This window comes from Notamacropus eugenii, chromosome 1 (genome assembly GCF_028372415.1).
Source record: "Notamacropus eugenii isolate mMacEug1 chromosome 1, mMacEug1.pri_v2, whole genome shotgun sequence".
Lineage (NCBI taxonomy): Eukaryota > Metazoa > Chordata > Mammalia > Diprotodontia > Macropodidae > Notamacropus > Notamacropus eugenii.
The window spans coordinates 42,127,563-42,150,000 of record NC_092872.1 but is presented as its reverse complement, the minus strand read 5'-3'; the positions used below and the strand labels follow the sequence as shown (position 1 = coordinate 42,150,000).

Sequence of the window (22,438 nt, the reverse complement as noted above, 5' to 3'; positions counted from 1 at the left end):
TATAATTGGATAGAACTGAGTTTGATGTAATTTTCATTGGAAATTTCTTATTAATAGTGTGTAACATATTAATTGCATGATAGTTTGTCATAATGGTACAACTGATTTTTATTGGCTATCATTGGTGGATATCAGTGTCATGTTTTTGTAGGGGTAAGACATGCTCAATCTGTTGCCATAAACTGTGGTGATTTAGGGTAAAATCACTATAAAATGGAAAACTGGGAAGAGATGTGGAATGTTCTATCTAACATTGATTTGCAACATTTTTTGAAGAGATCTTTATTTCATTGGTATAGGGACTTCTTGATGAGGAAACTGTCTACTAGTGTAGCTCAGGACCTGTGCTACAACTGAACAATCTTAGAGAGTTGCCTGAGGCAGGAATAAATGGAGTGATTTGCTTGCCCAGGGTCACCATCAAGATGTGACAAAAGCAGAATGTGAACCTAGGTCTTTCTGAGTTAGAGGCTAGCTATGCCATACTGACGTTCCAGTATGTGACTTTTAAAAGCACTTAAAATTTGATAGTATACAACATAGTTATCTGTGTTTGTGTCTTAGTACTAACCTAGAAGTTCAATGAGATGAGGAAATATGTCATTTAACTTCAACTCTTCTTTAGTGTTTAATTACAATGCTCTGTACACAGTAGCAACTCAAGTGTTTATTGAATGAATATAAATATGAAGAGACACTGGAATGCCACCTTCAAATGAAGTTAAGAAATGCTGAAAGATCAGCAGGCAGTATGAGTTTTTGGTAATTTTATGTTTAAATTGGAAAAAATATTACTGAACTATATCACTAATAGGAATGTGAGTTAATTTTTGCCAACATTGAGAGTACTGAAAATCCCAGTCAGATGCCTCATCATAGTGAAGTGACCCAGGGTCCAAGGTTAAACCAGCCACTTAGTTGTACAAGCTCAAAAGGTTTCAGACCAAACAATGGAAAGTACATTTACGAGCTAAGTAAAAGTATAGTTAAGTCTGAGGAAACATCCTCAGAAGGATGGCAGTAGATCATGAACTGCTCTTGGCACAGCAACTGCAAGACTGTCTACTAAGCTGTGGAGAGGCTGTGATATGGACCTGGGGAAACAGGATCCAAACTAATAAAAGCAAGATGTGATCAAGTATTTGAATATAACTATTCTCATGGCATCCATGGCATTTGGTTCATAATAGGCAATTAATAAGTTGTTTTGTTTCGCTTTACTGACTGGTTTGACAAAGAAAGATTTCTGTACTTACCTTTACCAAACAATGTGCTGACCATGAAGCCAAAGGAGATGGAAGATGTTGCGAAACACATCAGAAAGAAAAATATCAAAAATGGATCACTTTTGGTGAGCACTGCTGCATTATCTTTCATCTAAGAAACATCAATTTAGGGTTAGAACATTTTGGTCATCCATAGAATTATTGTTACAGGAAGTCAGAGAGCTTTGGAGTATAAAATATATTCTTCAAAATTACAATTCTACTACAACTAATAACCACTATCCAGAAATTAAAACTGAATAAAAAGAAAATTAAACTCCACTTGCTTCTGTAATAAGAATGAATGCTATCCTTGATTCTAATGAGTTGCAAAAGATTGTTTTTTTAAGAAACCAAACAAACATGACATTTTAAGACTAGAGCTTACAATGTCATCACAGAATGACTTTCATTCATCCTTTAACTTTAGCTTGTTACATCAAACATATTAAACTTCCCTCCTACCAGAACAAAACAATGGACATAACCAAACACTTGCCTCAACACAAAAAAGAATAGTGATCAAAAAGACAGTAATGAAGAAGAGGACAAAAAACAGAAGGAACCAGGTAAACCAGAGCAGCCAGTTGCTGAGTCCCATCATTCGCATATACTCCTGTCAGGGGAAAAAAGAAATTTAATGTTATCGAACCTAATACATAAACCATCAATAAAACCCCAACAAAGTAAACTGCTAACTAAAACTCTAAACAACTGGACAGATGACCTTTCTGGTTCTCATCTGCACTCAGTTACTTCTGAGGACCTGTGGGAATATTTCTGTATATGGGGGCAAGAAAAAAAAGAATAAATACTATTGGTTTTTGCAAAATAAATTAAATACAAATAAGGATCATGGGATTTAAAAATATGAAATTCCTTAGAATTCATCCAACCCTCTCATTTTACATAAGAGTAAACTGAGACTACAGAGAGATTAACGTACTCTTCCAAGATTATACATGTTCTAAGTACCACAGACAGGATTTAATTTCAGGTTTCCTAACTTTGAGTCTAGTACTTAAAAAACTATACCACACTGTCCTCTAAGTCTTATGTTGTAGTAAGTCACCTTTTAAAAACCAATAGGGAAATATTAAAGCCATACATTTACTGTTCTCTACAACCTAGCTAGAACACAATTCTTCAAAATGCGGCTCCAGTCAATAGATTAACATCTATTCTACTGTGGAAGACAACAGGCACATATGTGCATATATAGGCATACATATATGTATACATACAAAGTATCTAAAAATAATTTAAAAAATAATAAAAGATAATTTGGAGGGGGAGGCACTACCAGCTAAACACCAAGGCAGGAGATGGAAAATCAAGTATATATGTATATGTACATGCTGTCTCCTCTAATAGATTGTGAGTTTATTAAGGGAAGAGACTGTTTTACTTTTGATTTTGTATCTTCAGCACGCCCAGCATAGTTCCTAGCACATAGTGGCGTGCTTAATAAATGTTCCATTGACTGGCACCATGTTTTCCAAGAATTATGTTCTGGCTAGGTTGGGTATAGTACAGGGCACTCTTGTCTTTAAAATTTTCCTTCCAGTTCATAAAAGAAAAATTACAAGCATAGTGGTGTTTTCCAAATCTGACATGCTATTAATTTATATTATATGAGCGAAAATGATAGAGGAAAATTTAAGCAATGTAAAAACAAAAGTTAGCAATAAAAACTTATTTAAAAGAAGATTTGGGAGACAAGGCTAAAATGGCCAAGTGGTAAGAGGCAGGACGGTTGAGTACCCCTCCATAAAACTCCTCTGAGCAAATATAGAAAATGCTCTAAAAAATCCTAATGAGGAAATCCAGAAAAAAAAATAGTTAAAAAAATCATAGTTAGTCATTTGTTCAGCCTAGCTCTGCATAGGAAGATATAGAGAGACATCTGAGAGGTCTGCAGATCCTGGGACAAAAGGTAAAAAAGATCCTTGGAAAAAGTCAAGAGGCATACTATCAGAGGAACACTCCAGCACACAAGGAGAGAGAGGCCCACCCAAAGTCATACCCCCCACTATACTCCAGAAACATATCAAGGCATTGTGACAAGGACAGGTTAGGAACCGGCTTCTTTGTTACTACTCAATTCAGGATCACAGATCCAGGACCAACTGAGGACTTATGCACAGAAGAGGCTTTACTAAGTAGGGAGGCACGGGGTGGAATACCAAGAAGGAGGAAGTTCAGAAGCAACCGGCAGCTGTGTGACTCAAAGTGAAGGAGCAGAATAGGGTCTCAGTTACTGCATCTAACTCAGTTTTCATAAGAATAAGCATAGCAGGAACCCCAGACCAAAGAGAAGTCTACATTTCTGCCACTCTAAACGAATAGATTTTTTCAGCTGGTTAATGGGGGCAGAGGTCATCAGTAGTTTCTTTCTTTTTAAAAATAATATTTTATTTTTCCCCAATTACATATTCAGACAATTTTGAACATTTAAAAAAAATTTTGAGTTCCAAGTTTTTCTCCTTCCCTCCCTCACCTACCTCTTTCTTGGGATGGTAAGCAATTTGATATAGGTTATAAATGTACAATCATGCAAAGAATATTTCCATATTAGTCATGTTATGAAAGAAGACACAGACCCAAAGGAAGAAAACACACAAAAAAATAAAGTGAAAAACAGTACACTTCAATATACATTCAAACTCCATACATTTTTTCTCTGGAGGTGGATAGCATGTTGCGTCATAAGTCCTTTGAAATTGTCTTGGACCATTGTATTGCTGAGAACAGCTAAGTCAATCACAGCTGATCATCACACAAATACTACTATTTTTGTGTGTAGTGTTCCCCTGATACTCTTCACTTCACTCAGCATCAGTTTGTGTCAGTCTTCGCAAGTTTTTCTTAAATCAGCCTGCTCATCATTTGTATTCCAAATTAGTATTCCAATACAATAACATATTTCAACTGGTTGAGCCATTTCTCAATTGACAGACATCACCTCAATTTCCAATTCTCTGCCATTATGAAAAGAGAAGATATAGATATATATATATATTTGTCCAGATAGGTTCTCCCCCACTGCCCCCACTTTGTTCTTTAAATCTCTTCGAGATGCAGACCTAGGTGTGGTACTGCCAGATCACAGAGTATACACAGTTGGATTATTTCCAAATTGCTCTCCAGAATGCTCGGATCAGTTCACAATTCCAATGATTCAGTTTTCCCACATCCTTTCCAACATTTACTATTTTCCTTTTCTGTGATATTAATCAATCTGAGAGGTGTGAATTGTTACCTCAGAATTGTTTTAATTTGCATTTCGCTAATCAATAGTGATTTAGAGCATTTTTTCATATGAGTATAGATAGCTTTGATTTCTTCGTTTGAAAACTGCCTGTTCATATCATTTGACCACTTATCAATTGTAGAATGACTTGTATTCTTATACATTTGAATCAGTTCTCTATATATTTGAGAAATAAGACCTCTATCAGATGTTAGTTTTTTGGTGGGGGCTTTTTGGTCAAAAGAGAAAGGGGGATTTATTGGCAAAGAATACTGCTTTACTCCAAAGCCACAGCATGTCCGAGCTGGGGAAGGCCTGAGTCCAACAAGACCACTCCCTCCCAACTTTATTGGTAAGGAAATTGGGGCAGGGGTTGGGGGGAGAAGGGACTGCTCAAGAGTAAGCCCCTGGGCCCACCCCCCAGCCCAGGCCTGTGACCCCCACACCATCACTGGGAAAGGCTTATCAGATACTAGTTTTAAAAATTGTTTCCCAGCTTTCTGCTTTCTTTCTCATCTTGGTTTCATTGGTTTTGTTTGCGCAAAAACATTTAAATTTTACAGTCACAATTATCTATTTTACATTTTGTAATACTCTCTACACTTACTTTCATCCTAAATTCTTTCCTTCTCCATAGATCTGACAGATAAACAATTCCTTGCTGTCCTAGTTTATTTATGGTACCACTCTTTATGTTTAAATTATGCACCCATTTTGCTTTTATCTTGGTATACAACATAAGGTGATCTATACCTAGTTCCTGCCTCCCATTTCCCAGTTTTCCCAGCAGTTTTTTCAAATAGTAAATTCTGGTCCCAAAAGTTGGGGTCTTCTAGCTTACCAAACACTAGATTACTACGGTCATTTACAACTGAGTCTTTTTTAACTAATCTATTTCACTGATTCGCCATTCTACTTCTTAGCCAGTGCCAGATAGTTTTGATGATTACTACTCAGACACCTTCCTTTGTATTTGCTTTCCTATGTAATTCCTGTGACATTTTTAACTTTTTGTTTTTCCAGATGATTTTTGTTAGGATTTTTTTCTAGCTTGATAGAATAATTTTTTGGTAGTTTGACTGATATGGCACTGAATAAGTAGATTAATTTAGGTAGAACTGTCATTTTTATTATATTGTTTTGGCCTATCCATCAGCAATTAATATTTTCCCAATCATTTGGACATGACTTTATTTGTGTAAAAAAGTTTTATAGTTGTGTTCATGTAATTCCTGGGTTCATTTTGGCAAGCAGACTTCCAAGTATTTTAACTAGAACTGTCTCTATCTCTTGCTGTTGGACTTTCCTGGTAATATACAGAAATGCTGATGATTTATATGGATTTATTTTATATCCTGCAGTTCTGTTAAAGTTGCTAATTATTTCAACCAGTTTTTTAGTTGATTCTCTAGAATTCTCTAAGTATACCATCTGCAAAAAGTGATAATTTTGTTTCCTCATTGCCTATTTTAAATTCCTTCAATTTATTTTTCTTTTCTTATTGCTATAACTAACATTTCGAGTACAATACTGAATAACAGTGGTGATAATGGGCATCCTTGCTTTTGATTTTATTGGGAGGGGTTTTAGCTCATCCCCAGTATGTCATGTTTGCTGATGGCTTTAGATAGATACTATTTATTTTAAGGAAAACTCTTCTTCCTATGCTCTCTAGAGTTTTTAATAGGAATAGGTGTTGTAATATGTCAAAAGCTTTTTCTAGAGCTAGCATTCTGTTGCTTAGATCCAAATTCTGGTCAGGAATTTGTAGAGCTCAGACTAGGAAGACAGCAATCAGATTTTGCCCTGGTTCAGATTTGCAACTATTGAAAGTCTTCAGATCTCTAGTTTATCCCTAAGATCCTGGAATAATACAACACTCAATACTCTCAAGAAAGCAGAAACAGAACTGGCCCAGACCTTCCAGAAGTATAGAAGAGCCCACTCTTGTCCAGAGTCAGGAAGGAGACTGGAAGAATGGGAAAACAAACAAACAAACAAAAAGAATCCCACCATTAAAACCTATTATAGTGACAGGGAAACTCAAATCATAAAACCAGAAGAAGAAAATTACTCCAAAACATCTATAAGCAAAGCCTCAGAAAAAAAAATACAACCTGGCCACAAATTTAACTAGAATTCCAGAAAGAGATGAAGGAGGAGGCTTTAGTTTCTTTTAAGACTTAAAATATTTTGGGGGCAGAGCCAAGATGGCAGAGTAGAAAGATGGACTTGTAGAAGTTCCTCCCCACAGCCCATAAAAGACCTGCAAAAAATGACTAAACAAATTCTAGAGCAGCAGAAGCCACAAAACGACAGAGTGAAAGAGCTTTTCAGCCCAAGACAGCCTGGAAGGTCAAAAGGAAAGGTTTATCACACTAGGCATTTAGCAGAGTACATAGCACACAGCACAGCCCAGCCTTGGATGCACAGTACCAATAGGAACAAGACTGGAGCAGGCCTCAGGGGATGGAATAACTAACAGAAGCTGCGGTTCCCAGATTGCTCAACCCACAAATGCCAAAGACAGCTTCAAAAATCAGTGAGGAAGTTCTCTCACATGAGTGAGAAGGGAATGCAGTCTGGCCTTGCTGGCAGCAGCAACTGTAGAGGCAGCATCCCTTTTTGGAGCCCTTGGCCTAAAGACCTTGGGGAAATTGAGCAGCTGAACTTGATCTCAGTCCTGAGTGGCTCTCCTAGGGTGAGGAAGAGTGCTGGCAGTGGAACTGGTGGAGGCTCTGGAGAGGGAACATTACTGGCAGATCCTGGGCAGAACAGAGTGCTTGTGGTTGCTCATAGACAAGAGCACAGGCCAGGAGAGGAGTAAACTCCTCTCCCTTTATTGTGCCACCTTAGAGGAACTGAGAATTTACAGGTCCCCAGAGTATACCCTCCTCTTGACAAAGGACTCAAAAGTCAAGTAACTAGCTGGGAAAATGCCCAAAAAAGGGAAAAAAAATAAGACTATAGAAGGCAGCTTTCTTGGTGAACAGGTATTTTCTTCCATCCTTTCAGATGACAAAGGACAATGCATACCATCAGAAGAAGACATGAAAGTCAAGGCTTCTAAATCCAAAACCTCCAAATAAATATGTAACAGTTTCAGGTCAGGGAAGAGCTCAAAAAGGATTCTGAAAATCAAATAAGAGAGGTGGAGGAAAAATTGGGAAGAGAAATGAGAGCGATGCAAGAAAATCATGAAAAGTCAGTCAACAGCTTGCTAAAGGAGACTAAAAAATGCTGAAGAAAATAACACCTTTAAAAATAGGCTAACCCAAATGGCAAAAGAGGTCCAAAAAGTCAATGAGGAGAATGCTTTAAAAAGCAGAATTAACCAAATGGACAAGGAGGTTCAAAAGTTCACTGAAGAAAACAGTTCTTTAAAAATCAGTATGGAGTAGATGGAAGCTAATGACTTTATGAGAAACCAAGAAATTACAAAGCAAAACCAAAAGAATGAAAAAATAGAAGATAATGTGAAATATCTCATTGGAAAAACAACTGACCTGGAAAATAGATCCAGGAGAGACAATTTAAAAATCATGGGACTACCTGAAAGCCATGATCCATAAAAGAACCTAGATATCATCTTTTATGAAATTAGCAAGGAAAACTGCCCTGATATTCTAGAACTAGAGGGCAAAATAAGTATTGAAAGAATTTACAAATTACCTCCTGAAAGAGATCCAAAAAGGGAAACTCCTACAAATATTGTAGCCAAATTCCATAGTTCCCAGGTCAAGGAGAAAATATTGCAAGCATCCAGAAACAAACAATTCAAGTATTGTGGAAATACATCAGGATAGCACAAGATCTCGCATTTTCTACATTAAGAGATTGAAGGGCTTGGAATATAATATTCCAGAAGTCAAAGGAACTAGAATTAAAACCAAGAATCACCTACCCAGTAAAACTGAGTATAATACTTTAGGGGAAAAATGGTCATTGAATGAAATAGAGGACTTTCAAGCACTCTTGATGAAATGACCAGAGCTGAACAGAAAACCTGACTTTCAGACCCAAGAATTAAGAGAAGCATGAAAAGATAAATAGGAAAGAGAAATCATAAGGGACTTACTCAAACTGAACTGTTTACATGTCTGCATGGAAAGATAATATTTATAACTCCTGAAACTTTTCTCAGTGTTTGGGTAGTTGGAGAGATTATACATATATATAGACAGGGGGCCCAGGGTCAGTTGAATAGGAAGGGATGATATCTAAAAAACTAAAAATAAGGGGTAAGAGAGGAATACATTGGGAGGACAAAGGGAGAAATGAAATGGGGCAAATTATCTCTCATAAAAGAGGCAAGAAAAAGCTTTGGAGTGGAAAAGGGGGGAGGTGAGAGTGAAAAAGTGAAACTCACTCCCATCACATTAGGCTTAAGGAGGGAATAACATGCACACTCAATTTGGTATGAAAATCTATCTTACAGTACAGGAAAGCAGGGGAGAAGAGGATAAGTAGGGTAGGGGGGCATGATAGAAGAGAGGGCAAATGGAAGGAGGGAGTAATTAGAAGTAAACACTTTTGGGGATGGACAAGGTTAAAAGAGAGAACAGAATAAATGGGGGGCAGGACAGGATGGAGGGAAATACAGTTAGTCTTACACAACTTGACTATTATGGAAGTCTTTAGCAAAACTACACATATATAGCCTATATTGAATTGCTTGCCTTCTCAGTGGGGATGGGTGGGGAGGGAGGAAGGGAGAGAAGTTGGAACTCAAAGTTTTAAGAACAAATGTTGAGAACTGTTTTTGCATACAACTGGGAAATAAGAAATACAGTTAATGGGGTATAGAAATCTATCTTGCCCTACAAGAAAAAAGAGAAGATGGGGATAAAGTAAGGGAGGAGTGTGACAGAAGGGAGGGCAGGTTTGGGGAAGGGATAATCAGAATGCACGGTGTTTTGGGGTGGGAGGAGGGGAGAGATGGGGAGAAAAATTGGAACTTATAACTTTGTGGAAATGAATGTTGAAAACTAAAAAGAAAAGAAAAGATAAAAAGACTTAAAATATTTTTAAAAATCAAATGAGAGAGCTTTGGGTGGAGGAATGGAAAAAAAGGAAAAAAGAACTAAGGAAAAAAGAATTGAAAAGGAAATTAACAACTTGGCACAAGACACACAAAACCTTGATCAAGCAACAAATTCCCTGAAAATTAGAATGGATCAAATAGAAGACAATGATTCTGTAAGGCAACAAGAAATATATTAAAAAGTTATAACACTAAAAATACCAAAGCAAATTTAAAGTTTCTCATAGCAAAAACAACTGACATGGAAAACAGATCAAGGAGAAAAGTTTAAGGCTCATTGGAATATCTAAACACTATGACTCAAACCCCCACCCAAAACTGTAAGCATCATATATCTAGAAATCATAAAAGAAAACTATCCAGACCTCTTAGGACCAGAGGACCAAACAGAAATATAAAGAATCCACCAGTCACCTCCTGAAAGAAATCCCAAAATAAAAACTGCCAGGAACATTACAGGCAAAATCCAGAGCTTCTACATCAAATATTGTAAACAGTAAGAAAGAAAAAAATTGAAGTATTGAGAAGCCACACTCAAGATTATATATGATCTAGCAGACACACTATGAAAGACCAGAACAATATTTCAGAAGGCAAACAATATTCCAGAAGACAAAGCAATATGGAATTATACAAGGCAACCAAGACTTACCTAAGAATAACTTACCCAGAAAACCTAAGTATTTCTACAGGGGAAAAAATGGTCCTTTCATGAAGTAGAGGGCTTCCACATCTCCTTAATGAAAAGACGAGGAGAAAAAGGTGAAAGCGGAAATCTGGTGGAGGTAGCAGTGAAGAGGAGGGCAGGGAATATTATGGACAGAACCAGGTGACACTGCCTACCAGTGAATAAGGGTTTTTGTGGGGTTACATTATACCTTGGGAGAGTATATAAAAGAATGGTAGGGGAATGGAGAAGAATGTGACTAACAGCTATTCTCCAATAGGTAAGTGGTCAAAGGATATGAACAAATAGTTCTTGAAAGCAGAATTGTAAAGTATTCAGGACCACATTAAAGAATGCTCCTCATCAATACTACTGTGCTATAAGAAATGATGAGTAGGTAGACTTCAGGAAAATCTGGAAAGACTTATATGAACTGATGCCAAATGAAATGAGCAAAAACAAGAGAACACCATACCCAGTAACAGCCACATTGTGCCGTGACTAATTTTTGATAGACTTAGCTCTTCTCAGCAATACAAGGATATAAGACAATCCCAAAAGACTCATGATGGAAAATGCTACCACATCCAAAGAAAGATTTATGGAATCCAAAAGCAGATTGAAGCATACTATTCACTTTCTCTCTTTTTTGTTTTGCTTTTTCTTTCTCGTGGTTTTTCCCATTTATTCTTAATTCTTCTTTATGACATGATTAATGTGAAAATATGTTTAATAAGAATGTATATGTAGAGCCTTTATTAGATTGCATGCCATCTTGGGGGGGGAGAAAGAGAAGGGGAGAAAATTTAAAACTCAAAAGCTTATGGAAGTGAATACTGAAAACTAAAATTAAATAAATTAATCAAAACAAACATAATAAGATGAAAGCAAATTGCAATAACCCTGAAGTTTCACCTTACACCTTACAAATTGGCAAAAATTACAAAAAAAAATGACAATAGACAATGTTGGAGAGGGATTATCGAATAATAGGTACACTAATCCATTGCTGGTAAAGCTGTGAAATGGTACCACCATTTTGGAAAGCAATTTTAAATTATACAAATAAAGTGACTAAAATGTTCATACCTTTTGAAACAGATAACCCATTATAGGCTTTATACCCTAAGGCCATCAATAAGAAGAAAGACTACATATATACCAACATATTAATAGCAGCACTTTTTTGTGATAGCAAAGAATTGGAAATAAGGTAGATGCCCATCAATTGGGGAATGGCTAAATAAGTCATGGTACATAAATATAATGGAATATTACTGTGCTATAAAAATAATGGGATGAATATAGAGAAGTGTGGAAAGATATATATATGAACTGACACAGAATGAAGTAAGCAAAATCAAGAATGTAATATACATTGTAATGCAACAATGTAAATGAGAAAAATAAGTGCATACCCCCAAAATAAAAAATAAATGTAACAAAATTATAAAGATCAAGTAGAACTTGAATGAGGAGATTTGAGAGGACATCTCCAACCCATCTCTGTATGGGGGTGAGAGGTCCATAAATGTTATACATTGCACATGTTCTGTGAGGATTTTTCAATGCAAGAGCTCAGTTGTGCTGATTTATTTTTCCTCTCTAAAATACTACTTGTTTCATGGGAAAGCTCTCTGAAAAGGGGAAGGAAGAGATTCTTGAGATAACTATGGTGATGAAAGAAACAGATGATATCAATAAAAACATTTTAAAATGTGGTAGAATACTACTATGCTGTCAGAAGTTATGAAGGAAATTTCAGAGAAAACTAGGAAGATTTGTGTGAACTGATGTAGAGTGAAGTGAAGAGAACCAGTACAATAATTTATGCAGTAACAACAATATGGTTAAAAAGCAAACAGTTTTGAAACAACTGGGAACCGTTATCAGTAAAATGACTCAGAGTTTAGAAAACAAAAAATGAAACATGCTACTAGATGGAGAGGTAAAGAAGTCAGAGGAAAGAATGAGGCAAAACCCTTTTCTTGACGTGGCCAATATAGAAACGTTTGATTGACTATACATGTTTGTAATGGTTTTTGTTTTACTTTTGTTCCCAAGTGTGAATTTTTAGAGAGTGGAAGGATGAAAAGGCAAGCTTTTGTTGACTGAAACACATGAAATATTTTTTAAAAATTTGTATTATCCTAACAATTCTGAGAGTGGTATTGTCCTGCCTCTTAGACAGAATTGCTAAGGCAAAGAATGTCTAAGTAATTTACCCAAGATCAAAGTTACTTAGTGGCAGATCCAAGGTAAGAACTCTTGTTTCCCTACTCCTAACCCAGTGCTGTTACAGTAGTCCTCACTGTAAAGTAAAAGCACCCTTCCCTAAGCACAGAAGTTTCATTTCTAAATTGTAAGTAGATTATATCCAATTACCACGGAGAAGCAAGGCAAAACAAATAACTTACTAGAGAAAGATGATGAGCATTTGACACCTAGAAAAATACTGATAACTCTCCAGGTACATTCCATCATTCTACTTGCCCTTTACATTTTGCCCTTTGGAATCCTCTTATTATAAATATCCTAATTATCAATAAACTCTTCAAGTCCAAACTCCTTAAGCATTCATCTTCTGAGGCCACACTCACATGCCACCTCCTGCTTGAAAGGTTTGTCTATCACCACCTCCCATGCTAAAAGTCAATGGTGATCATTCCCTTAAGTGAATTCAAAGAACATCTCTTGACATATTCACCATTTTAAACTTTGTTTTACATTTTTATGTATGTATATAGGTCATCACTACTACTCAAATTCCTTTAAAATTAGGGCTGCTGTACGGGCAAGCAAAGTAGGAACTTTTGCTGTTTTTGTTTTACTAGAAGTGCATCTGAATAATGTGATTAAGGAGGATCTTTCCCACCTATTCCTGGACCTGGGAAGATCTGTAGGAAGGCCCACATCTTTTGTTAATGAGGCACTCATTTTCAAGGGATGTGATGCCCTCTGGCTCTAAAAAGTATATAAAGACTAGGAGGTGCAGTTTTACTTTGGGGCTTAGTTTTTGGAAGAAGGTTTGTGTGCCAGATGAGAGACTCTAGAAAGTCACTAAGCAGTCCCCTGGTTTTGAAATCCCAGATGTTGGTGCTTCCCTCTCTAGTAACTATTGTCAGACTGTCTGTTGACTTGTGATATATGTATTGATTATGGTCAGACAGAGGAAGCCACGTCTGTTTATCTTTGATTTCTCTGTATTTTCTCTGAAGTTCAGGATGCTGACTCCCCTGTACTAGGTGAATGATATATGTGCTTGATTAAAGTGATTGTTAACCCCTCAAAAGTTGCCTTTCCTTTTAGAGAAGCAGATCAAAGAACCTGTGATAGTAGGCCCCCCTGCGTATGTTGGGGTGTTTATGTTACAGCTACATTTTACTTTTCATTTCCTTCAGTGCTTAATGCAGTACATTGTTTTCAGTGGAGCTTAATAAACATTTGATGAGTTAATAGTAGAAGATTAATCCTGAAGATGCGTAAGAAGCAGATTCTCGAAAAGATAGGATTTCATGAGATCTGGAAATAATACTAAATCAAACCTATCCTGGCTAGAAGTTTGACAATTCTTTTTTTCAATTGGACTGATATTGGATTTAAGAAAAGAAAAAGAACCAGTGGCAGGTACCCTCATAAGTTATGCCACCTAAATTAATACTGACTACATTTTAAAGTCAAAATCAAAAATCTTCCTTTTGTAAACACATTTGTGTCTACACATGTGTCTTGCTAGGGGTTTGGGCAAAATTGAAAATTTACAATCTTGCTTTTGCTTAACTACAGGAATTTTCACATCTTGTTCAATATGGATGGTAGGATCAACAACCTTCTTATGGCGAGGTGCAGTGATCTCAATGGAACCTGAATGAGGAAGAGCTGGTAGCAGTGAAGCTGTAGCTTGGAGAAAACTAAAAGTCAAGAATGACACAAAACGGGTAAGGTATGACATCTTTTCCCTCAAAAACTGTTTTCCTTACGCATATAAACAATGGTGTTAATATATCACAATTGAGATTTATCAGAATGCTAGCTCTCAGATCAAAGGGCAAAACTCTTGAGAAGTTAACTCCAAGATAAAGATTACGTTTAAGGAAAATCTAAGCAGTGTGATGGTACTAACATTAGCATATCACATTACCATCATCCTTCTGACTCCAATGAATAATTCTCACTCTGGTGGCTGAACAGACCCTTGGCTAGAGGGGCAGACTGAGTCAGGACTATAATATTAATTATTCATTAGAAGTTCCATCTCTCTGAGCCCCACAATGCCTTAAGCCTCTCAGATGGTTTCCATCTTAAGTACAGTAGGTTACCTTCAGTTTTTTCTCCTTCTCATGCACAATGCTACGGATGATGTTCAATACGGTGAAAGTAAAGGCCAGCACAAGAAGCAGAGGCATCGTGAATTGTGCAACATTGAGGAAATGATCCTTTATGAAAGGTGGGTAAGGAAACCTCTTCACAACTAAGGTGATTTTGTCAAATAACTTGTTGGCAGCTTCTGGCGCGTGGTACCTCATGATAGCTTTGTCCACAGCATGCTGCACTGCCAGAAATCCTTCTTTGATATATCCTAAATGAGAAAAAGAATGATGAGGATCATGACAGGTACAAAGCTGCCAGCCATTGAAATGGCTCACAGAACAAGGTAAGTGGTGTGAAGGAAACACCCACAGCTGGGAAACACCCACTCTATGCTGAACACATTTTCCTTCATTTCTGAACTGTTCTTCTAATGGTCTTCCACCTTCTGGCACTCAGAGAACTGGTTCTACTGTGATGACACTGCACCCTGATCATTCTTCCCAGTACTGAACAGACCTTCTCCTCTACTACCTGGCACAGTGATCCTGAGGGAGGATCAGAATTCTCACAGATTCCCTAACCTACACCCCCACTGCTACATGCAGACTCTTCCTCTGTTACTGGACTGAAGAGAACACATTGGGAAGTAAGGTACAAGAAGACTGGAAAGGTTGGAGGGGACCAGGCTATACTTAGATTCTCTGTATTATTATTTTTATTACACTAAACTCTGTAAAGAATGTGTTTAAATTTTTTACATTTATTTAAAATTTCTCTGTGTCCTAGCACATGGTCTATTTTTGTAAAGCTACTATGTAGCATCAAGATATAATTATATTCTTTAATGTTCCCTTTCAGAGGATGCTTTCAAATCTAACTTCTCTCACAGTTTGTTCAGTACTCTATTTAACTTCTCTAACAGTTTGTTCAGTACTCTATTTTTCTTTCTGGTTATCTTTCTGTTAGATTTATCTAGTTCTGAAACAAGCCTTAACATCCCCTATGATTACTATTACTCTGTCTTTTTGCAATTCAGTTAACTTATCCCCTATGAATTTAGATACTTTGCCATTAGGTTCACACACACTTAATAATGATATTGTTTTCACTGTCAATGGTATCGTTAAGGATAATTTAGATTCCTTGATTATCTCTTAAGACTGTAAATACTTATTTTTGCTTTGCTTGACAACATGATTATAACTTTTGCTCTTTTTGGAATCTCCTCATACACAGTAAATATTGTTCTAGCTTCTCATTTTTTATGTCCCAATTTTTAGGATAGTTTATTGTATGCTTATCAAACCATTATATTTTGTTTTCTTAGCCATTTTGCATTTTCTTTAATTTTACCCCAATTATTTGACCCCATGACTTCAGTTATAATCTCCACAGAGAAGCCTACAAGAGGCTATATATTTAGTTCTAGTTTTTCTGGTCTCTTCCCTAAGCTCCAGTTCTTCACCTCTAGCTCTCTATTGGACACTTTAATCTGGATATACTGAAGGAATATCAAACTAAACATGTCCAAAACAGAACTCATTTTCCCCCAAACCCATCCTTTTATGTATTTCAATTCTTCTATTCTATCCTTCCTGATTACAGAGTTTCCTAACTTCCAAGTCACCCTTGAGAGCTTAGCCTTTTACCCCACATATCTGAACTCTTGCCAAGTCTTATCAATTCTACTTCTATAACCTTTTATTATCCTTCACTTTTTCTCCATTCACAAGGCTACCATCCTAGTTCAGGGCTCTTATCATCTTTGTTGCAATAGTCTGATAATTTGTCTCTGATGAAAAGAAGGTTGTGATATGTCTTAAGAGGAAATATATATATGTAATGAGCTTTATTCAAGCATGAGTTAACAAATCAATAATTTGGTACATCCAGAATAAGGAAGAGGAAATTCAAATATTGTACACGAGGATACTTTGGAAAGTGTTAAAGTAAAGGTCAGTAGAGGTTCATAGTGAAGAGATCAAATTGATTCTGTATCATTTGATAATTGATCCTACTCTTTATTACTGCCCCATTTTATATGATTGCTCAAGCCACATTTCATTGTCTCTCTGCTAATGAGCTAAATTTAGAAGTTCAGTTCTCTTGCTGATAATTGTTTTATTTTAGGTGGACACCAGGGAATCTGGTCTACTACCTTTGCACCAACAAGCTATCCTTCAAGGATTTCTAGTTTGTGATCCAAAGAAGTCTTGTCCACTATCTCTAACCTTGAGGAGGACTCAAACAATGAACATTTCTTTATCACAGAAGGAAAAGAGGGGGCTGTTGCTAGCTCCTTCTTCCCAATTTCCAACCAATTGTGTTAGAATCATGTCCTCACTCCCATGATGCTGCCAGCCCTGTCATCAATTGAATTATTTTCCTCATCAACCCAGGTTTTCTTTTTTCTATACTTATAAAAAGTTACTGTGCCTCCTCTTCTGCATCACTGGCCTAACTGAGGTAGCCATTTGGCCCACTTTATTAATCATGCATTGCTAATAATTGAGAAAACTCTTATTTTGAATTTCAGTGTACTTTTATTTAATTCTATGGGCTCAGGAGAAGAGTGAGGTTGGTGACTTTGCACAGCCCTCCCTTACTCAAATCAAACTCAACTGCAAGTCATGTCATCAACTTGATGTCATGGTCCTCTTTGAGAACCAAGGACAAACACAACTGGTTGAGTGAGTAGCAGCTTCTTTCCCCTCCCCTCCTCTGGTGTTCTGCTGAGAGGAAGGTAAACTCCATAACCAAAAGCTACTTTTCTTCCTTTGGGTTTACTGGCTACATTTCTTGCTAAAAGATCAAGCCTTAAACCCAACTCACTCTGGAGCTCATAGACTGGAAAATAAGACCCCATCCACCTAGCACAGAGTGAATGTAATAACTAAATAGTAATTGTTTCTCTTTTACCCAGGAACCCTGAGGGTCTTCCCATCCCAGTTTGATGTTTTCTCTTCTTCTTCTTTTTTTTTTTTTTGATTAGAGGGATCATCCCATGAGTAATTTAAAGAAGCCTATTCATTGAATGGCAGTGTCTCACTCAGAGTGAGAATGGGATAAGACTTAGTCTGAAAGGGTCAGGGTCTCACATTGCATCCTAGACCATCTGAATATCAGGCCACTGGACCTAGATGGCTCAGGAGAAGAAAGTGAGGTTGGTGACCTTGCACAGCCCTCCCTCACTCAAAGTCAACTGCAAATCATGTCATCATCCTGACATCATGGTCCTCTTTGAGAATGAAGGACAAACACAACAACAACAATTTAATTCTATTGAGACATCAGAAATACACACTGTTATTTTCCTTAGGAACAAAGGTTCAGTATTCATGAATTCAGTGTTCAGTGATGTTACTGAACATAACTACCTTGAATAATGAGAATCAGTTCTCTCTGTCTCTCTCCATATGTATGCACACAAACATATACATATATATGTGTATACATTCACATAATAGACATACACATTACATTCCCATCCCAACATATCTCACTTCCCACTTACAGCAAGTAAAAAGCAGGATGGAGAGTGTTAATATATGGTGCAATTATTAACAATAATAATAGCTAACATTTATGTAGCCTATTATGTTCCAGGCACTATATTAAGCACTTCACAAATATTATCTTATTTGATCCTCACAACAACCCTGGGAGGTAGACACTATTACTAATCATATTTTACAGATGACAAAACTGAGCCAAGCTGAGGTTAACTGCCTTACTCAGGACCACACAATAGTAAGTGTCTGAAACCACATTAGAATTCGTCTTGCTGACTCCAGGGTTAGTGCTCTACATCCTGTACTGCTTAGCTGCCCCATCACTTGTACTAGGAAAATAAATAAAGTCATTGTATGATTTTTCTATTTTCTTTTTAAAAAATATTTATTTAAGTTTGCAACATTCATTTCCACAAAATTTTCTCCTCATCTCTCCCCTCCCCCCACCCCAAAATGCTGAGCATTCTGATTACCTCTTCCACCAATCTGCCCTCCCTTCCCTTATCCCCATCTTCTCTTTTGTCCTGTAGGGCAAGGTCAACTTCTATACCCCATTATCTGTATTTCTTATTTCCCAGTTGTATGCAAAAACAATTCTCAACATTTGTCCCTAAAACTTTTGAGTTCCAATTTCTCTTCCTTCCTCTCTCCTCACTCATCCCCACTGAGAAGGCAAGCAATTCCATATAGGCTATACATGTGTAGTTTTTCAATTGACTTCCATAATAGTCATGTTGTATAAGATTAACTATATTTCCTTCCATCCTATCCTGCCCCTCACTTCTTCTATTTTCTCTTGACATTGTCCCTCCCCAAGAGTGTTTACTTTTAATTGCTCCTTCCTCCCATTTGCCTTCCCTTCCATCTTCCCCCCATTCTCCCCTACTTTCTTGTAGTGTAAGATAGGTTTTCATATGAAATTGAGTGTGCATATTATTCTTTCCTTGAGCCAAATGTGATGATCACTTTTTCCCTCTCACCTCTCCCCTTTTCCCCTCCATTGCAAAGGCTTTTTTCTTGCTTCTTTTATGACAAATAATTTGCCCCATTCCATTTTTCCCTTTCTCCTCCCAATATATTTTTCCCTCACCCCTTCCTTAATTTTATTTTTTTAGATATGCTCCCTTCCTATTCAATTCACCCTGTGCTCGCTCTCTCTCTCTCTCTCTGTGTAATCCCACCAAATACCCAAATACTGAGAACAGTTTCAAGAGTTACAAATATTATATTTCCATATTGGAAACTTTAGGAACTTTAGTAAGTCCCTTATGATTTCTCTTTACTGTTTATCTTTTCATGCTTCTCTTGATTCTTGTATTTGAAAGTCAATTTCCATTCAGCTCTGGTCTTTTCATCAAGAATGCTTGAAAGCCCTCTATTTCATTGAGAGACCATTTTCCCCCCTGAAATATTATACTCAGTTTTGCTGGGTAGGTGATTCTTGGTTTTAATTCTAGTTCCTTTGACTTCTGGAATATTATATTTCAAGCCCTTCAATCTCTTAATGTAGAAGATGAGAGAGCTTGTGTTATCCCCAAATTGTGTTATACTTGAATTGTTTCTTTCTAGCTGTTTGCAGTATTTTCTCCTTGACCTGGGAACTCTGGAATTTGGCTACAATGTTCCTAGGAGTTTCTCTTTTTGGATCTCTTTCAGGAGGTGATTGGTGAATTCTTTCAATATTTATTTTACCCTCTGGTTCTACAAAACCAGGGCAGAGTTCCTTAATAATTTCATGAAAGATGATGTCTAGGCTCTTTTTTTGATCATAGTTTTCAGGTAGTCCCATAATTTTTAAATTGTCTCTCCTGGATCTATTTTCCAGGTCAGTTGTTTTTTTTAATGAGATATTTCACACTATCTTCCAGTTTTTCATTCTTTTGGTTTTGTTTTGTAATTTCTTGGTTTCTCATAAAGTCATTAGCTTCCATTTGTTCCATTCTAATTTTTAAAGAACTATTTTCTTCAGTGAGCTTTTGAACCTCCTTTTGCATTTGGTTAATTCTGCTTTTTAAAGCATTTTTCTCCTCATTGACTTTTTGGAACTCTTTTGCCATTTGGATTAGCCTATTTTTAAAAGTCAGCAGGTTATTTTCACCGGCATTTTTTTGGGGTCTCCTTTAGCAAGCTGTTGATTGACTTTTCATGATTTTCTTGCATTGCTCTCATTTCTCTTCCAAATTTTTCCTCCACCTCTCTTATTTGATTTTCAAAATCCTTTTTGAGCTCTTCCATGGCCTGAGACCATTGCATATTTATTTTGGAGGTTTTGGAGGCAGAAGCCTTGACTTTTATGTCTTTCCCTGATGGTAAGTATGATTCATCCTCATCTGAAATGATGGGAGAAAATACCTGTTCACCAAGAAAGTAACCTTCTATAGCCTTATTTTTTCCCCCCTTTTTTGGGCATTTTCCTAACCAGTTACTTGACTTTTGAGTCTTTTGTCAAGAGGAGGGTATATTCTGGGGACCTGTAAGATCTCAGTTCCTCCAAAGTGGCACAATCAAGCCTGCACACTGGTCTGGGAGCAACCAGAAACTTTTGTGCCCAGAATCTGTGAATAGTAGAATTTCCTCTCCACAACCACCTCACCTCCAGTTCTGCCACACCAGCACTCAGTGCTGAGATTCAGATCAGCTGCTCAATTCCCCCAGGGGCTTTAAGCTGAGTACTCCAACAATGGACCACCACCACCTGAGGCCAAAGCTACTGGGGGACCCTGCTAAAAAAGTCCTCTCACTGACCTTTGGCCCCTGTGGGTTGAGGGATCTGTGGAACTTCCACTGCTACTGGAGATTCCACCCCCAAGGCCTGCTCTGGTCCTGCTCCTCTCAGTGCTGTGTGACCAAGGCTGGGCTGCACTCTGCTCCATGTCCTGTGCAACAGACCTTTCCCATTGCCCTTCCAGGTCACCCTAGGCTGGAAATCTCCTTCACTCTGTCATTCTGTGGCTTCTGCTGCTCTAGAATTTGTTGAGAATCATTCTTTATAGGTATTTCATGGGCTGTGGGGGAAGAGCTAGAATATGTGTGCCTTTCTACTCCACCATCTTGGCTTTGCCCTCTATTTTCTAAAGAACAAAATACATCAACATTACATTTCTAAGTGTGATTCCTTCACTGGCCCCTGAAGTGATAGAAATGAAGTTTAAAAAAATGTAACTGGGGGTGGAGTTAAGATGGTAGAGTAGAAGGATGGCTCTGCTCTAGCTCTACCCCTATAGCTCATAAAATACTTGCAAGATTGACTCTAAACAAATTCCAGAGCAGCAGAAGACACAAAACAACAGAATGAAAGTGATTTCTAGCGCAAGACAGCCTGCAAGGCTGACAGGAAAGGTGTATAGCACTGGGCTCTGAGTGGAGCACAGCCTACCCTTGGTCACATGGTGCAACAGGGACAGAACTAGAGCAGGTTTCAGGGTACAGAATCACGGATAGTAGCTGCAGTTCCCAGATTTTTCAATCCACAAATGCCAAAGACAGCTTCAAAGGTCAGTAGGAAAGCTCTTTCACCTGGGTTAGAGGGGACAAGTGTCTCGCCACAGGCTTGGTCTGAGGGCAGCACCAGCATCCACTTTTGGAGACCTCGGAATAAAGACTCTGGGGGAATTGAGCATCCCTTTGGGATCTCAGTCCTGAGTAGCAATCCTGGGGTGAGGTAGAGTACTGGTGTGGTGGAGTTGGTGGAGGTTCTGGAGAGGGAGTCCTGCTAACAGACCAGAGTGTAGGTGAGGAGAGGAATAAACTCCTCTCCCTTGATTTTGCCACCTTGGAGGAACTGAGAACTTACAGGTCCGTAAAGTACACCCTCCACTTGACAAAGGACTCAAAAGTCAAGTAACTGGCTGGGAAAATGCTCAAAAAATGGGAAAAAATAAGACTGTAGAAGGTTACTTTCTTGGTGAACAGGTATTTTCTTCCATCCTTTTGGAAGAGGAAGAAGACCTCAAAGTCAAGGCTTCTACATCCAAAACCTCCAAAATAAATATGCAATGGTCTCAGGCCATGGAAGAGCTCAAAAAGGATTTTGAAAATCAGTAAGAGAGGTGAAGGAAAAATTGGGAAGAGAAATGAGAGCAACGCAAGAAAATCATGAAAAGCCAGTCAACAGCTTGCTAAAGAAGACCCCAAAAAATGCTGAAGAAAATAATATCTTTAAAAATAGAATAACCCAAATGGCAAAAGAGGTCAAAAAGACAATGAGGAGAAGGATGCTTTAAAAAGCAGAATTAACCAAATGGAAAAGGAGGTTCAAAAGTTCACTGAAGAAAATAGTTCTTTAAAAACCAGAATGGAGTAGATGGAAGCTAATGACTTTATGGGAAACCAAGAAATTACAGAATAAAACCAAAAGAATGAAAAAATAGAAGACAATGTGAAATC

General features: G+C 37.5%; 1 protein-coding gene across 3 annotated transcripts in view; it reads right to left on the bottom strand.

Annotated features, from left to right (window-relative positions):
* The window catches only part of LOC140497038 (phospholipid-transporting ATPase ABCA3-like), a 243,056-nt gene that overhangs the window by 178,363 nt on the left and 42,255 nt on the right, over nt 1-22,438 (bottom strand). For all 3 annotated transcript variants that reach the window (XM_072597544.1, XM_072597554.1, XM_072597562.1), the window contains 3 exons: nt 14,549-14,808; nt 1,765-1,881; nt 1,257-1,377 (listed from right to left, as the gene is read on the bottom strand). In XM_072597544.1, the coding sequence (XP_072453645.1) occupies nt 1,257-1,377; nt 1,765-1,881; nt 14,549-14,808 (498 nt within the window). The remainder of the gene's footprint in view (nt 1-1,256; nt 1,378-1,764; nt 1,882-14,548; nt 14,809-22,438) is intronic.